This window comes from Pogoniulus pusillus, chromosome 27, assembly GCF_015220805.1.
Source record: "Pogoniulus pusillus isolate bPogPus1 chromosome 27, bPogPus1.pri, whole genome shotgun sequence".
Lineage (NCBI taxonomy): Eukaryota > Metazoa > Chordata > Aves > Piciformes > Lybiidae > Pogoniulus > Pogoniulus pusillus.
Window position 1 is genome coordinate 13,842,627 of NC_087290.1, and position 16,027 is coordinate 13,858,653.

Here is a 16,027-nt window from a genome sequence, read left to right on the forward strand (position 1 = left end):
TTGGGGGACACAGCAGGGGTCGGAGGTCAGGAGTGCGCCCAGCTCGGCTAATTGACTGCTGCGTGCATATGAGCGATGGCGATGGAGCGGGGCCGTGGGACACGGGCAGCAGATATGCACAAGCTCCACTCTCCTGGAATTCCTGCCCTACACCTGCTGCACACGCAGAGGATGCTGGACTCAGCTGGCTGCCCCCGGCAGTGGAGCCCGTGGCTGCAGGGGAGCACCTCTGAGCTGGCAGAGCACTGCTGGAAGAACCTCGCTCTTCAGATGTGCTCTGCAGTCTTGGGGGGTGGTGGTGTTTATATATATTAAGCTTGAGAGGAGGAGATCTAGGCTGGAGATTAGGAAGATATTCTTGGCTGTGAGGGTGGGGAGATGCTGGCACAGGTTGCCCAGGGAGGCAGTGGATGCCCCCTCCCTGGAGGTCCTCAAGGTCAGGCTGGATGAGGCCTTGAGCAAGCTGGGCTGGTTGAGGTGTTCCTGCCCATGGCAGGAGGTTGGCACTCAGTGAGATTTGAGGTCCCTTTCCACCCAACCCATTTTATAACTCTATGTCAGTGCTAGGTCCCAGCAATCTGACCAATGCACCCCACCTGTGCTGCTCCTACCCTGTCACAGAGGTCTATTTGCACCCCTGGCACAAGGAGCTGCTTTGGGCTCAGGAGTGCAGCCTGCTATAAAGCCCCTGCCTATACCTGCTGCTGTCCCAGAGGCTGCCTGCAGGAATAACAGATGGAAGAGGAAAACCACACAGCCTGAGCTCTCCCCCACACCCCATCCAGCCTGCAGGCATCCTGCCAGCAGCTCCAGGCTAGCACTGACCCTCCTCTGCTAGAATTCGATGCCAGCTCTGGTGCGTTAGGAGCACTGTGTTCCCCAGCACGTACCAGCAGGCGCAGGAGGGTTAATACAAAAGCCATGAGCCATGGTAAGTACAGAGCTCACCCTGCCCAAGCACGGTTGTGGCTGGGGCAGGCTGCTGATGCCCCCGTAGCTGGCAGAGGCAGCTGTGTCCCATTTGCTGCGGTGCAGGTGGAGCGAGAACTCCCTGGTGGGAGGACCTTGCTTGCTCTTTGCTGGCTGGGATCAGTGCAGGGAAGAAACTAAATCACCCTTTCCCTCCTGGGCTTTCTGCAGGGTGCACCTGAGGGGAGGCCTTTGCTGGGAGGCTTTAGCAAAGCAGGAGCAACACAGCAGCGGAGTGAAATCAGCTCTGTTCCCAGAAACAGGATAGGTTTGGAAGTCAGGTGCAGGCTGGAGCTGACTACGGCAGAATCAAGCTCCAGCCCAGCGAGCACCGCTAATAGCCCAGGGTTGCCCAGGCTACCTGAGGCTGCTGGGGCATTAATCACGGCGTGTGTGGCTGGGCAGCCTGTGCTCCTGCACCATGCGCGCCCTGCCACGGCCTCGCTGCTCGCCTGGTGGCAGCGCTGCCTTGGCAATTAGTGCTGAGTAATGGAAAGAGCAGCGCCGGCGCAGCCACGGCAAGGGCAGCCTGGCTTTGCGTTAACACCAGGTGCTCCGTTTCTGTGTTTCACAGGCTCTCCGTTCCACCCTCAGCTCCTGGGGTGACCTTCATGTCCCAGCGCTGGCCCCTCTGGCCATTCCATGGCAGATCAGCCTTGGCCTAAGGGCGCACATGTGCCCTTAGATAGGAGCATGTGGTGGGGGACTGCTGCTGCTGGAGGCTTCCTCATTCACACAACCAGGGAACGCCAGGGTGGAAGGGACCCCAAGCATCATCTGATCCAAGCACGCAGCCTTTTGCCTGCCTGGCACCCGGCACTGCCTCCTCAGGAGCCGAGCTCTTCGCTCCCTACACGAAGGCATTTCCCGGTCGGCTGACGAAGGAATATTTCCCGTTTCCTCACTGCCGAGCCCGCCGACAGCATCTCTGGGTGAGCGACGGGTACTGGAGATGATTTACGCTCCTTTGTTACACAAATGCCTCCGCATTCTTCCCTGCCCTCGCACGGCAACCGTGAGTCAGCTCGGCGGGCGGAAGGGGAGCGCGGAAGGAGGCAGCTCCGGCGCTGCTCCTGTTTGCTGTCAGCGCAGCGCCGAGGGCACCCCCCCGGCTCTCCGCGCCGCCGCTTCCAGCCAGCTGCCGGGAAGGCGAGAGGTTGGCAGAGAGGGGCTGCGGGGAGGGTCGCGCCTGGGCCATTTTTCACCTCAGTGTTTGTCGTTAAAGGTGAGAGGGTTGCAGGAGGAGCAGCCACTGCCTGTGCGCCGTAGAGCTCCTGGATTTGGGCAATGTCTACAACTACCTGAGGGGTGGTTGTGGCCAGGAGGAGGTTGCTCTCTTCTCTCAGGTGGCCAGCGCCAGAACGAGAGGACACAGCCTCAGGCTGCGCCAGGGGAGATTTAGGCTGGAGGTGAGGAGAAAGTTCTTCACTGAGAGAGTCATTGGACACTGGAATGGGCTGCCCGGGGAGGTGGTGGAGTCGCCGTCCCTGGGGCACTTCAAGGCAAGGTTGGACGTGGCACTTGGTGCCATGGTCTGGCCTTGAGCTCTGTGGTAAAGGGTTGGACTTGATGATCTGTGAGGTCTCTTCCAACCCTGGTGATACTGTGATACTGTGATACAATGTGAAGGCTTAGCCCTGGCGGCTGCTGTTAGGTGGAACAGCTTTTGTAGCGCTGTTGTTGCTTAATTGGATTTCTGTTTGTTTGACTTCAGGCACACCAGGAAAAAAAGTATCTGCGTTGTTGGATCTGATAGAGAGTGCTGGGAGACGACCTGTACTACTGAGCCTCGCAGTTTATCATCACGAAGAAATACATGAATTAAATAAATTCTGATCTTAATCTATGCAAAGTTTCTTCCCAGCCGCTGAGCCAGCTGCTGGCTTGCTCCTGCCCTTGCCTCTAGCCTTCCTTTGCTCCAGCACAGTGGTGAGGCTGGATCCAGTGGAAATCAAGGATTGAACAAATGAACTGGGCACGTTGCTGACTTTAATTTAGGTGTCACTGGGACTGCTCAGTGGCTTCACCTCGAGCACTTGAAGTGCTGTCGATGGAAGGGTCTGCAGGAAGGGTCTCGGGAAGGTATTGCACAGAATGGGTCTGAATCAAAGCCAGGGAGAGCATTCTCCATCTTCCCCAGGGAAAGGCAGAACCACTTTTTGCAGATGACAAAGGGACTTCCCCATCAATCCACGGAGAGAATAAAACCCAAGGGATGATCCAGGCAATGAAAAGTGCTAATAAGCCTCCTCAGAAAAACCTAGGACCTAAGTTTACATCTCTAAGAGGCAGAGTGGTTGTGCCCAGCAGAGCTGATAATCTCTGCTTGCCCGGGCTGTGATGGATAGAAGAGAGGTCAGTCCTTCAGAGCAGTTAATGATACTGTAAATCACCTAAGCCCAGACACATCCAAACAAAAACTTCCCACAAAAGCTTTTGGTCCTCTTATTCAGCCCAGTCCTTCCCTAGAAAGAGCTGAAGCAGTCGGTGCAATTAACTGGCCATCAGGAGCACACAAAAGGACAGAACACCACAATCGCCCTGTAAAGATGTCGAACAGTTTTATGGCTCATATGCCGGATTTGATACTTCTGATTCATTCAGACCTCACACAGATGATTAGAGCATCGATAAACATCATCCTGCTCTGGGTCCCTCTCTGTGGGTCCCTTCCAGATCTCCTTACTAGAGGGGGTTTGGAAGGGACCCACAGCCACAGAGTCTGTCCCGGAGCCCTCCTCGGGCATGGGTCCAGCTCTGCAGCAGGGAAGGAATCCCTGATTCACGACTCGGGCTTCTCCCGGCGCCCCGGGCCTAGCGCGGCCTGGAGAAGCCTCACCACGCGGTTGCCATGGCAACGCGGCGCCGGCGGCGGAGCCGTTGCTAGGATACGGCTTCGGGTTCGGCGCCGGCGCCACCGGAAGTGCTTCCTACTTCCGGCCGTGCGGCAGCATGGAGGCTCAGGATCTGTTTCGGCGCCTGGGTGCCGGCGCTCGTTTCGATGTGCGGCGCTTCGGGCAAGACGCGAGGCGATTCGGGGTGCGGCGCACACCGGGGGGAGGTTGGGATGGGTCTGGGCCCCGTTGTCTCCGCGATAGTGGCTCCTGGGTCCTGTCCCTTCCCTGCGGTGGGACCCCAGGCCTGCTGGCGGCCCTGTGGTAGTGCTTGGATCTCATGTCGCCGTTTTCCCTGCTCGCTTTTCCCCAGGTGATGAAAGGGAGCAGAGGCAGCGTCTTGCCGGAGAACCTCGACTTCTTCGGGCACAAGGAAGAAGCCCCCTTGAGGTCTGGTGAGGAGGGCTGGGGGCTCGAAAGGGCTGAAGAGAAGCAGGAGGAGGACGGAATAGGGAAAACCAAGGAAGAGGTGGCAGGAAAGAGAAAAAGATCTGCAGAAAGCAGCAAAGGAAAGAGAAGAAAGAAGAAGACACAAGGTATTTCTGCACACATATGCATGCCCTTGGTGGAACACTTAGAGTTCATAATTCTTGTTTCACTTCAAATCTGCAGGAGCTTCAGATCATTTTACCTGGAAAAAGTCCCAACCATCTGGGTTTTTTGGCTGCCCTGTGTCAGAGCTGATAGAAGAACAGGCCCAAGATTTAGTGTTAAGGCATTGGGATGTGGTTGCCATTCTTCTGGAATATTCATTTACTTCAGTGATAGATACAAAAGCTGTTGGGGTGTTCTTTGGCACCAGATAACTTGACTAGATTTTACTAATGGAAATGGTTGGGGTTTTTTGGACTTCTAGGAGGAGCATCAATGCCAGAGTTGTCAGAAAGCAATGGGATAAAGTGGATGTCCTCTCTTGAAGCAAAATTTGAAGATGCAAAAGACAAAAAGCCTACTGCAGAAAAACTTGAACGCTTGAGGAGAGAAAAGGTAGGACCACAGAGTTCTGCAGCAGCAGATCATTTTCTTGCTGTGGTTGAAGTTCCTTTGTGGTGATTTCTCTTGGGAGGAAGGTGCCTGACCGTGAGGAAATTAACTAGCTGGGCAGGAAGGCCAACAGCATCCAGGCCTCTGTATATCAGCAATAATGTGGCCAGCAGGACTAGACTGATGATTATCCACCTGCACTGGGCACTGGTGAGACAGCACTTTGAATGCTAGGTACAGGTTTGGGCCCCTCACTCCAAGAAGGACATTGAGGGGCTGGACCTGGGGTAGAGAAAAGGAGGCTGAGTGGAGACCTTGCTCTCCACAACTCCCTGAAGGGAGCTTGGAGTGAGGTAAGAGTCAGGTGTTTTCTCCCAAGGAACAAGTGGTAGGATAGAGGAAGTGGTCTCAAGCTGCGCTGTGGGAGGTTTAGGTTGGACACGAGGAACAATTTCATCCCCAAAAGTATTCTCAGGCCCTGGGCCAGGCTGCCCAGGGTGGTGGTGGAGTTGCCATCCCTGGAGGGGTTTTAAAGCTATGTAGATGAGGTGCTGAAGGATGTGGTTGAGCAGCAGACTTGGTAGTGTTGGGTTCATGATTTGACCTGATGATCTCAGAGATCTTTTCCAGCCTAAGCATTTCTATTATTCTATGATTTTATTCTAGTTTTAGTTCTATGCTGCCAAAGAAAGAAGGAAGTCAAATATTTGTCTTTTGCCTTGTAGATAAACCGCTTCAGAAATAAGCACAGGATCAGCATTCAGGGCACAGATCTTCCTGACCCCATTGCCACCTTTGATCAGCTTCAAAAGGAGTACCAAGTCCACCCTAAAATCATGGAGAACGTGCACGCTGCCGGTTTCCAGGTCCCAACACCAATCCAGATGCAGGCTATTCCTGTCATGCTCCATGTAAGTTTTCCTGTGCTGTTTTACTACAGGGACTGTGGTGAAATCTGGAGAGTGGCCTCTTGTGGCTCATGGCAGGGGTTAGTTGCAGAGCTTTAGAGACACACCAACTGCACCGGGGTTCAACATGCAGCCATTACAATGTCCTGCATGTCTGCTTTTGCTGCTGTACTTTGGGTTAGTTTGTGGCATTAATATTGATATGAATGTGTTTGGCTTTTTCCCTAGCAAAATATAACAGCCTTGTTTTCCTTGCAGGGTCGGGAACTTCTAGCTTCAGCTCCTACTGGTTCTGGAAAAACTCTGGCATTTTGTATTCCTCTCTTAACTCATCTGAAACAACCCAGGAACAAAGGATTCAGAGCTCTGATCATAGCACCCACGCGAGAGCTTGCCAGCCAGGTGTGTGCTGAGAGGAGAGGGGCTGTTGTCATTGTGAAGTACTTCAAAGTCTTCACTTTGAACCAGTAAAAATGCAGCTTATTACTTATTTTTTCCTCTCTATTCCTCTCACATATCAGAAAAAAATAATTTAAACTGCTTTTTTTTTAATCTTCAGTGGAATAACCTCACCATCCAGTGCCTCACCCACAGCTAACTGTTTAGATTAAAGGCTTGGGATTCTTTGATCATATTTTAAATCCCCAATGCTTAGGTGTTCTTAATACCCACTGGCATCTTTCAGGTTGCTCCAAGAGGTTTATCTGCTTGTCCTAAAGACAGGCTTTCAGGGAATAACTCTGTAGTGAAGCTTTGTTGTTAGACTTATACCAGAATCACAGCTTTAGGAAGAGTTCTGGTTTTATTCCAGTGGGAGGGGGGCTTATGTGAGCTACAGCATTAGGGACAGGCTGTGGCAGTCAGACTTGTGAGGAATTTCAGGTGAATATCACATGTTAGTGTGGTAAGAACAGTTTTGATGCTGAAATCAGGCTGATTCAGAGTCTGAGGCTGTATCTTCATGACTGATCTCCAGAGGTCACTTCTAACCCCTACCATTCTGCGATTATCTGCAGCTTTTCTGGTTAGAAAATACAATCAACTCTGAAAATTGTGTTGAAAATAGAAGCAGACTAAAATGAAACCAAATTTTTCTGCTGTAAATCAGCTCAGCTTGGGGATTTAATCTCTGTTGCTGCCTTTTCAGACACACAGGGAACTGATGAAGCTGGCTGAGGGGACTGGCTTCAGAATACACATGATCCATAAGGCAGCTGAAGCAGCAAAGAAGTTTGGGTCCAAGTCTTCTAAGAAATTTGGTAATTGCTGAAGTGCTCCCAGAAATGTCAAAAATGTCACTAAGTTTTCTCTTCTGGCCTGTGTGGTTTTAAGGAGATCAGGTAATACCACTCCAGGCCTGCAACTGATTGCTCAACACTGAAGTAGCTGTTGTGGAGAAAATGGGAAGTGAGTGGTTGGTGGAGCCTGTTAAATTGTACCTCTGCCAGACGGGACTGGGACTTGGGTTTGTCAGGGCTCTGCTGGTCTGGTTTATTTTGTGTCTTTTTCACTGTTTTGCTTTTTTTTTCCCTTGATTGCCTCTTTCCCTAGACATTCTAGTGACTACTCCCAACAGACTCATTTATTTGCTGAAACAAGATCCTCCAGCAATAGATTTGTCCAGGTACTGAGAGCCCTTATCCAGTCTGGTCTTACCCAACCTGCTCTGCGGCTGCAGAGTGTCTCTGTGTCTGTGTGTGTGTGTGGTCCTTTCATCTGTGCTGGTCTCTTAGCTTTTGCCTTCTCCACAAGTGACTGACAAGAAAAGCTCTCTGTTCCTAGTGTGGAGTGGCTGGTGGTGGATGAGTCAGACAAACTGTTTGAAGATGGCAAGTCAGGGTTCCGAGAGCAGCTGGCCTGCATCTTCCTGGCCTGCACGTCCCCCATGGTGAGAAGAGCCCTGTTCAGCGCCACTTTTGCTCATGATGTAGAGGAGTGGTGTAAACTCAACCTTGACAGCGTTGTTCTGGTGTCTGTTGGAGCAAGGTAGGTCTGCAGTCATACTCTGGCTCCCCCATCTTCTGTTAGGTCTTTTTTTCTTTCATTTCTTGGGCAAATTGTTTGCTTTCTTTGCATCATCCTCATGTGAGTTACAACCTCATGCAGAGATTGGGGAAGAGTGGCTGGAAGCTGCCTGCTGGAAAAAGAGCTGAGGGGTGCTGGTCAACAGCAGCTGAACATGAGCCAGTGTGTGTCCAGGTGGCCAAGAAGGCCACCAGCATCCTGGCTTGGATCAGAAACAGTATGGCCAGCAGGACCAGGGCAACACTGGTCAGGCCACACCTTGAGTTCTGGGTTCAATTTTGGGCTTCTCAGTCCAAGAAGGATATTGAGGGGCTGGAGCATGTCCAGAGAAGGGCAGTGAAGCTGAGGAAGGGCCTGGAAAACAGGACTAGGGAGGCGTGGGTGAGGAAGCTGGGGCTGGTTAGTCTGGAGAAGAGGCTGAGGGAGACCTCATTGCTCTATACAGCTCCCTGAAATGAGCTGGAGCCATGTAGGGGTTGGATTCTCCCAGGCAACAGATGATGGGATGAGAGGAGATGGCCTCAAGTTGCCTCAGGGAGGTTTAGGTTGGACATGAGGAACAGTTTCTTCCCCAGAAGGGTTGTCAAGCCCTGGAGACATCTCAAAGATGTGTGGCTGTGGTTCTGAGTGGCATGGTTTAGCAGCAGATGTGGTGATCTTGGGCTCATGGTTGGATCTTTTCCAGCCTAAACGATTCTGTGATCAGTCTGCTTGGCTTCCTGTCTCAGTTGTTATTACTGCAGGCTGTCTCCACAAAAAAAACGATGCAGACTTGTAGATCTTTCTCCCAGTGTTGTTCTCTTTTGCCCACTGCTTCAGTATCAAATCCACATTGCTCTTAGGAGCATGTTCTGGTGAATGTTCGCCATGCAATGTCCTGTTCACCAGGGGAGCTCTTGTGGTGTGTGGAAGAAAACACCTCTGGGATTTCTCCTTGCAGAAACTCTGCAGCAGAGACAGTGGAACAAGAGCTGCTGTTTGTTGGATCTGAGACGGGAAAACTAACAGCCATGAGAGAGCTTGTCAAAAAGGTACTGTAGAGAGGTGGAGTCTGTTCTGCTGCCACTGGACTGAGCTGTGTGTGCTGTCAGAGCCCAGGATTTCACATGGCACAGGCTGCTCCGTGACACATGAAACCTTTATCCATTCCCCTGTGCAAGAGGAGGTGCCCTGTCTGTGAAACCCGAGAGTGCTCCCTCTTGGTTTCCTTTGGGTCTTGCTTAGGAGCAGTTTGTATTAAGTCCTTTTAATTTTCCTCTGCAGAGTGAGCAAGTTCTTTGTTCCTGTAGTTTAAATTGCAGCCTGCTGCATCAGTCAGGAACTGATCCACCAAAGGCAGTGGAGCCGAATCTGCTTCGTTCTGACTCTGTAAAGATTTGGCTAGTCAAAAAAAAATCTTCTGAGGTGTAAAATCCTGTGGGGTGGTTCAGCCTCTTCAGCAGCTCAGTCTGTGGACAATAACAGTAGGAGAAGGAGATGAAGCTGAGACAAACTTGTTCTTTTGCAGGGTTTTGCTCCTCCAGTCCTTGTCTTTGTGCAGTCTATTGAGAGAGCTAAAGAGCTTTTCCATGAACTGATTTATGAAGGCATCAATGTGGATGTCATCCACGCAGACAAGACCCAGCAACAGGTAGGGGAAGTTAATTTCCTTCCAAGAAACACTTGGGAAAGGTAAGAGCAAGAGCGTTGGAATGGAACTTCAGGAACTATGACAGTCAATTACTGCAGGCTTTAGTTCAGAGGTTTGATTTTATTCATTACCATCCTGACAACTTCCAGGAAGTGAGTTCACCTCCTTTCTCAAATTGCTAATTAGGCTGTTTCCAAGTCCCTTTCTTTTGTCTTCCTAGAGAGATAAGGTAGTGCACAGCTTCAGAGCTGGGAAGATCTGGGTGCTCATCTGCTCAGCCTTGCTGGCTCGAGGGATTGACTTCAAAGGAGTGAATATGGTCATCAATTATGATTTGCCGACGAGTGCAGTGGAATACATCCACAGGATAGGTCAGTGATGCCTCACAAATTGTGTTCTTTTCCTCCTTTCCTGGATCTTTAATGTAGATGGGTTTGTGCATGAGCAAAAATCCCGAACCCTCCTCTGCTGCAGTTTCCTCTGGGCTCAACTGCCAGTGAAACTGTTCCTTTTGGTCAGCCTTTTAGGACCCCCAAATATTGGGAGCCCTCAGCCATAGCTGCATGCTGTCATTTAACTGGAACAGTCTGGGGGGGATTGGCTGCTTGGCAGTGTATGAAAGCACATGATGGGGCTGTGGCTGTGAGAAGGATCAAGAGAGATGTTCAAAGCAGAATCTCTGCTCACTTGTGTTTGCCAGGTCGCACAGGGAGAGCAGGGCACAGGGGCAGAGCTGTCACCTTCTTCACAGAAGATGATAAACCTTTACTGCGGAGGTAAGCTGCAAGCCTGTAGCAGACCTGCACAGTCTGTGCAAGGAGCTTTGCTCTTGTCCTGGCTTTCCTGAACCACTGCCCATGCAGAGTGTGACTAACCCTATGCTGTGCTTTAAGTTTGCTATCCAGTTCTCCAGCCTCTTTGTCTCCAGAGTGCTTGGTGTGATTCTGTTTTGGCTTGCTGCTGCTGCTTCATCTCCTTGAAGGTGTCCTTATGGAGAACTTCCATTGGTTCCAACACCCCAATGGAGCCCTTGCTTTCATCTAAGCCTTCCATGTCTTTTTATTCCTTACTTGCTTTATGCCATAGGTTGAATTTCAGTTTGCTGCTCTTAATCAAAACCTTACTGCTGTGTCTGTTTCTTGCTTGAAAAAATAACAAGCACAACACAAAGCAACATCAAAGCAGCCAAGTGCTGGGGACTGCTGTCTTCCATGGAAGATGTTTATGTCCTGCCCAAGCTGATCTCTTCCCTCCCTTCCTTCCCAGCATAGCCAACGTGATTCAGAGAGCTGGCTGTCCTGTGCCAGACTACATCAAGCACTTGCCCAGGCTGCAAAGGTACCTTCCCCTCAGTAGCTCACGTTTGTTACCTGTGTTAAATACCTGCATGAGTGGCGCTGGGGCTGTCAGGTTACAGAAGATGTTGGCAATACATCTGCAGCTGAGCTGCAGAGGGAGTTTTGGACAGGGTGAGAGTGGCAGATTTTTGCCTAGATCAGAGTGGAACCCAAAAGAATTCTTGATTTTGGGCTTTTCTGGGGTTATTTTCCTAGGAGTTCTCTGAAATCTGCTTTAGGCATGCTAGGCCCATACTCAGGATTTGAGTTTCTGACACATGAAAGGAAAACCTTCACTCATTTGTGTTAACCTTTAGAAAAACTGGTGTATACCTAAAGAGAAGTAGTTTCATCAGTGCTTCTCTGCAGGCTTTTTCATGACTTGAAGAGTTTCTGAAGCTGGAAATCCTTCTATCTGTGTTAGACTGACATATAAAGGTTTGTCTGAATGTCTTGGAGACAACATGACTGAACTAATCTTGGAATAAACACTGGAAATACATCATACAAATCCCTATCAGCCAGGAAGGATTTCATTATCTGGTTTATTTACTTTGGATGGTATTTTTTCCCCCTTTAATTTAATCCTTCTTCACTAAATGTCATTCTCAGCAAACAAAAGAAGAAGTTCATTAAGAAACCCCTGACAAGAGAATCTATCTGCACCACCCCTCAGTGCTTCTTGAAAAAGGGCAAAAGAAAAATGTAAGTAGGTTGTTTTTCTCTTGAGAGGAGATAAAAGATGCAGCTCCATCCCAGAGAATCAATAACTTGTTTGGGTGGCCACCCAGTCGTGGTGGGTTTAGTGTCAGTGTCTGTGTACTGGTGAATGGATTAAGACCATCAGATTGCCTCACGTGGTTCCACTGAGTTTAAACCACTGGCCTTAAAGCCAGACTGCTGCCTGTCTGCTCCTGCTTTGGGTTTAACATATGGGGTGCTAAAGAAGCAGATCCAAAGTGGTAAGGACTGGATGGAACTGACAGAGAATTGGCTTGTGGCAGTTTGGTGTAGCAGAAGTGGTCGCAAAACTCAGCATCTCCCAAACTGTGGAGTGTCACTGCTGAAGGATCTCTGATCAACTGCACTGACGCAATATGAAACAGCTCAGATTTGTGTCCCTGCTCTGTGCTGCATCTCATACTAAGGTGTCTTGCTTTCTGATGTGTTTCTTATAGGAGAACTGCTAAGGAAAATATTGAGGGGAAAAAGAAAGTTAAAGATGGTAAAAATGTCAGTAAATCAGAGACTGCTTCACAAAGCTGAAGAGCAAGAGGCTGCCCTGAGCTGGGGCTGACCCCTCAGCCCATGCTGAAGGACAGAAGAATGAAGATAAAGGCAAAGAGGAAAGGAGGAAAACATCTCTTATGTTCCCTTGTGGGACATGCAAGAAAGTATCTACTGCAGTGCTAGCAGAGGATTCCTGACTGCTGCTCAGCAGCTAAGAAGCATGCTCATGCAGCTCAGAAATAGCAACTGTTTGTGCTGCTCTCACACAGCTTTGTATTGCTCCTTGGGAGTGCTGACAGTCCCTCTTCAGATCATCCTTAATTTGTTTGTCAGCCTTCCAGAAGGTTCAGTGGCAGGAAACACACAGAACTTACTGTTAGGCTTGATCCATGCAGCTGTCAAAGGCTTCTCTGGACACTCACAGAGACCAAACCAAGCCCAGCTGTATGTAGAAGTAAAGCCTTGCCCCTCACTTTTTCCCTCAGATCATTTTGAAACAACCAATACTGTGTCTGTACACTGCTATGTTTGTACTGTTTCATATTTAAGCCTCAAGACAATAAATAGATGATAAAATATTCTAATACCCAGACCTGGCTCTCATCCTTGAAAGACAACTCTGCAGGCATCACTCCTAAGCCTGTTGTCCAGGTTTCCTGTGCTTCCCACCTCCTGCCAGAGCAGGATCACCTATGCCAGATCACACTGGAATGTATCCAGATGGTTCTTGAGAGGGAGACTCCACAACCTCCCCGGGCAGCCTGTTGCAGTGCTCTGTCAGCCTCACAGTGAAAAAAATCTTCCTCCCCTCAATTTCCATCCATTGCCTCTTGTCCTGTCAGTGGGCATCACCAAGAAGAGGCTGGCTCCAGCCTCCTGGCACTTGCACCTCACATATTTTTATAAACATGACTGAGGTCATCCCTTAGTCTCCTCTCCAAGCTAAAGAACCTCAGCTCCTTCAAGCTCTCCTCATAATGAAGATGTTCAACTTAATCATTTTGGTGGCTCTTAAAAAGCTCCCTGTCTTTGAGCTGGGAGGCCCAGAACTGGGCACAATACTCCAGATGAGGCCTCAGTAGGGTAGAGGGGAAGGAGAACCCAGGAATGGCTCCTCCTTTACACCTACAGTCCTTCAGGATTGTCCTCTGGCTTTGTCATGCTTAGTCCAGTTTGGAAATGGATCCCAGGTCTGTGTAGCTCATGTACAGCAGAGCTCTGTTCATGGCTTTACCCAACTGGGATGTTGTGTGAGAAACTGCTGAAGGCTGTGTCCTGTTTTGCTTATTCTTAAGCAAAATCGTTTGTGCTTTGCTGGCAGGATGGATTCTCCTTTTGGCTCATATAGGATATGTGTTCGTTTTGACACCCATGAACACATTTGCCTCTCTTTTAATGAAAGTGGAGTTGTACATTCTGATAAATAGCAACCTGCCTGCTGCAGGATGTCGACGACAGATGTGGTGTGGAGCAGGGAGTGGTTTGAGTGAGGAATCACCAATCTTTGGCTCTAAAGACACTGCTGATGTGTACAGTAGATGTGCTTATGCCAGCAGCAGCAGCAGAGGAAACGGCTCTGGATCATGAGCACCTTTATGCAGTTGTGGCTCTGCAGGAGAAGGTGGCACAGCTTTCTTTTTAAGGGACTTGGCTCTGACGTGAGAGCTCGAATTCCCTGTAGCTCTTTCTCTCGGGCTGGGTTTGATTTTAAAGCGATTTCTGACACCAAGCAGTCGCTTATGAAGCCATTTACGCTGTGGCCCTCCTCAGGATTTGCTCCTCTGCGATGTGCTGTCACGCTGAGCACCTCTGCCTGTAGGTAGAGCAGCTGCACAGCTGGCACACTCCTGTTGCAGCAGCTGCAGCTGGACTGTTCCTTGTGTCCCACCGGCAGCGGGGGGCTACTTTCACGGAACCCCGGCACGGCGCGGCTGGGAAAGAGGAGATCATCAGGGCCACCTAAAGTAAATCGCCCAGGGACACATCCAGGTGGGTTCGGAGTGCCTGGAATCGCCCAGGGCCAAGCCCAGGGGTGCTTCAGACAGACTCGGGCACCTCTCGGCAGCCTGCTCCAGCGCTCCGGACCCTCGGAGTGAAGACTTTTTTCTCCTTATGTTGAGGTGGAGCCTCCCGGAGGCCCGCTGGCGTTCGTCACCCCTCGTCCTGTCACCGGAGCCCACCGAGCAGAGCCCGGCTCCGTCCTCCCGACACTCGCCCTTTGGGCTCTCGGCCTCCTCCGGGCTGCGCACGCCCGCGGCAGAGGCCTGCTGCGGTGCCCGACGCTGACTGCGCCCGCACGCAGCGCGGGTACTAAAGGCAGGGAGCCTCGCCCCGCGGCAGGCCCGAGCGGCACCGACCGCCACCCCCAGGCTCCCGGGTGCGTACCGGGGCGGCGGGGCCGGGCCGGGGGCGGTGCGCGGCTGTGCCCGGCCGTGCCCGGCCCCGGAAGCCGGCGGCGCTCAGCTGACAGCCGCGGCCGGAGCGGGAAGATGGCGCTGCGGCCGGGGCCCGGCGCGGGGGGCGCCGGCGGGGTGGCGGCGGGCGCGGGCGGGGCGGCAGCGGGAGCCGCCAGGTCGGTGACGGCGGAGAGCGGCGGCCAGGGCGGGGAGCGGGGCTGGAGGGCGCCGGGGCGGAGGGGAGGGGAGGGGAGGGGGGGCAGGGGTGGGGGTGCGGGACACAGGCAGGCGATGGAGGCAGCGAGGGCGGCTTGATGGGGCAGAGAGGGGAGGCGTTGGTGGGCGACCAGGAGGCAGAGGGAAGGGCGAGACTCGTGGGGTCTGGGGCTTGGGGTGCAGGCAGGATGTGGAGGCAGAGGGAAAGGCGAGACTCCTGGGTGGGGGGCTTGGGGTGCAGGCAGGATGTGGAGGCAGAGGGAACGGCGAGACTCCTGGGTGGGGGGCTTGGGGTACAGGCAGGATGTGGAGGCAAAGGAAAGGCGAGACTCCTGGGTGGGGGGCTTGGGGTACAGGCAGGATGTGGAGGCAGAGGAAGGGCGAGACTCCTGGGTGGGGGGCTTGGGGTACAGGCAGGATGTGGAGGCAGAGGAAGGGCGAGACTCCTGGGTGGGGGGCTTGGGGTACAGGCAGGATGTGGAGGCAAAGGAAAGGCGAGACTCCTGGGTGGGGGGCTTGGGGTGCAGGCAGGATGTGGAGGCAGAGGAAAGGGCGAGACTCCTGGGTGGGGGGCTTGGGGTGCAGGCAGGATGTGGAGGCAGAGGGGTCAGGGCCTAGGCGAGGGTATGTGAGGTCTCAGGTGGGCTGCCTGTGTGGTGCCCCGGGTGTGGTACAGGGGTCCCGGGTTGGATGTGCGGTGTCCCGCGTGGGCTGTGCGGGGTTCTGAACAGGGTGTGTGGGCTCCTGGGTGGGATGCAGGGTGTGAGTGGCACGGCCGCGGTGGCTCCGCAGCTGGCTGGGATGTGTTTGGCTTTTGGGAGCCCACCTTGACCTCCGGCGTGTCCGGGATCGGGCAGCTCTAGCCCGGGCTCCGCGGCTGCAATCTCAGATGTTGGGGTGCGAAGGGATCTCGGGGGGTTGCCAGCGCCGCTCGGGTGTCACTGCTGCTGGCAGCGATAAGTGTGGCTCGTTACCAGCGGGCAGGGTTGTGGCTGCTGCCTGCCTGCTGCTGCTGGCAAGGTTTCCTTTCCCTTCTATCCCGCAAAGGGCATTTCAGTGAAGGGACAGAAGTGAGGAAGGAAGCAGTGGTGGAAGTGATGTGCAGACGTTCAGCTGTGCTCTGGGAAGGGTTAGGAAGCTGAGGTTGCCCTGCCTTTCGAAGGCTTTCTCGTTTCTAATGCAGGCTCTGGTGTGCTATTTATCTGTTGTCCTACTTCCAGGCAGGCTGCGTAAATTTTGCACTTGCCAAAGGGAATTTAAGTTCACGGAGTCCTCCTCTGCAGCCTGTGCTGTGTCGGTGTCACTGGCATCGGGGAGGGGGCTGTGCGCTGGCACGGCTCCAGCCTGCCCCTGTCAGCCCTCTGAGCTGGGTCGCAGCTCTGTGCTGGGAAGGAGGCATCCAAGAGGTCTGGAACACTTGGGAAGTGAGGAGCTGGAG

The 16,027-nt window shown here is 52.4% G+C and overlaps 2 protein-coding genes across 16 annotated transcripts in view; both read left to right on the forward strand.

Moving 5' to 3' along the window:
• The first annotated feature begins 711 nt into the window (after window positions 1–711).
• On the forward strand, window positions 712–12,561 carry DDX52 (DExD-box helicase 52). Of its 6 annotated transcripts, none has more exons than XM_064166163.1 (17): window positions 712–931; window positions 1,544–1,901; window positions 2,684–4,008; window positions 4,177–4,399; window positions 4,720–4,850; window positions 5,573–5,758; window positions 6,014–6,157; window positions 6,903–7,014; window positions 7,307–7,379; window positions 7,538–7,741; window positions 8,721–8,811; window positions 9,288–9,410; window positions 9,631–9,781; window positions 10,111–10,186; window positions 10,677–10,748; window positions 11,360–11,452; window positions 11,926–12,561. In XM_064166163.1, the coding sequence occupies exons 3-17, from the start codon at window positions 3,922–3,924 to the stop codon at window positions 12,011–12,013; spliced, it is 1,854 nt and encodes a 617-aa protein (XP_064022233.1). In that variant the 5' UTR covers window positions 712–931; window positions 1,544–1,901; window positions 2,684–3,921; the 3' UTR covers window positions 12,014–12,561. The 6 variants fall into 6 exon arrangements, with proteins under 6 accessions (XP_064022233.1, XP_064022235.1, XP_064022234.1 ...); XM_064166165.1 differs by lacking the exon at window positions 712–931 and adding an exon at window positions 2,195–2,378 and having other exon boundaries at window positions 1,152–1,912; XM_064166164.1 differs by lacking the exon at window positions 712–931 and adding an exon at window positions 2,195–2,378 and having other exon boundaries at window positions 1,152–1,901.
• Window positions 12,562–14,466: 1,905 nt separating this feature from the next.
• Window positions 14,467–16,027, forward strand: part of SYNRG (synergin gamma) — a 46,121-nt gene continuing 44,560 nt past the window's right edge. For 9 of the 10 annotated variants that reach the window (XM_064166489.1, XM_064166490.1, XM_064166493.1 and 6 more), the window contains exon 1: window positions 14,467–14,549. In XM_064166489.1, the coding sequence (XP_064022559.1) occupies window positions 14,467–14,549 (83 nt within the window). Of the gene's footprint in view, window positions 14,550–15,863; window positions 15,996–16,027 lie in introns of those variants that run through there. The other variant, XM_064166491.1, reaches the window with a different exon arrangement.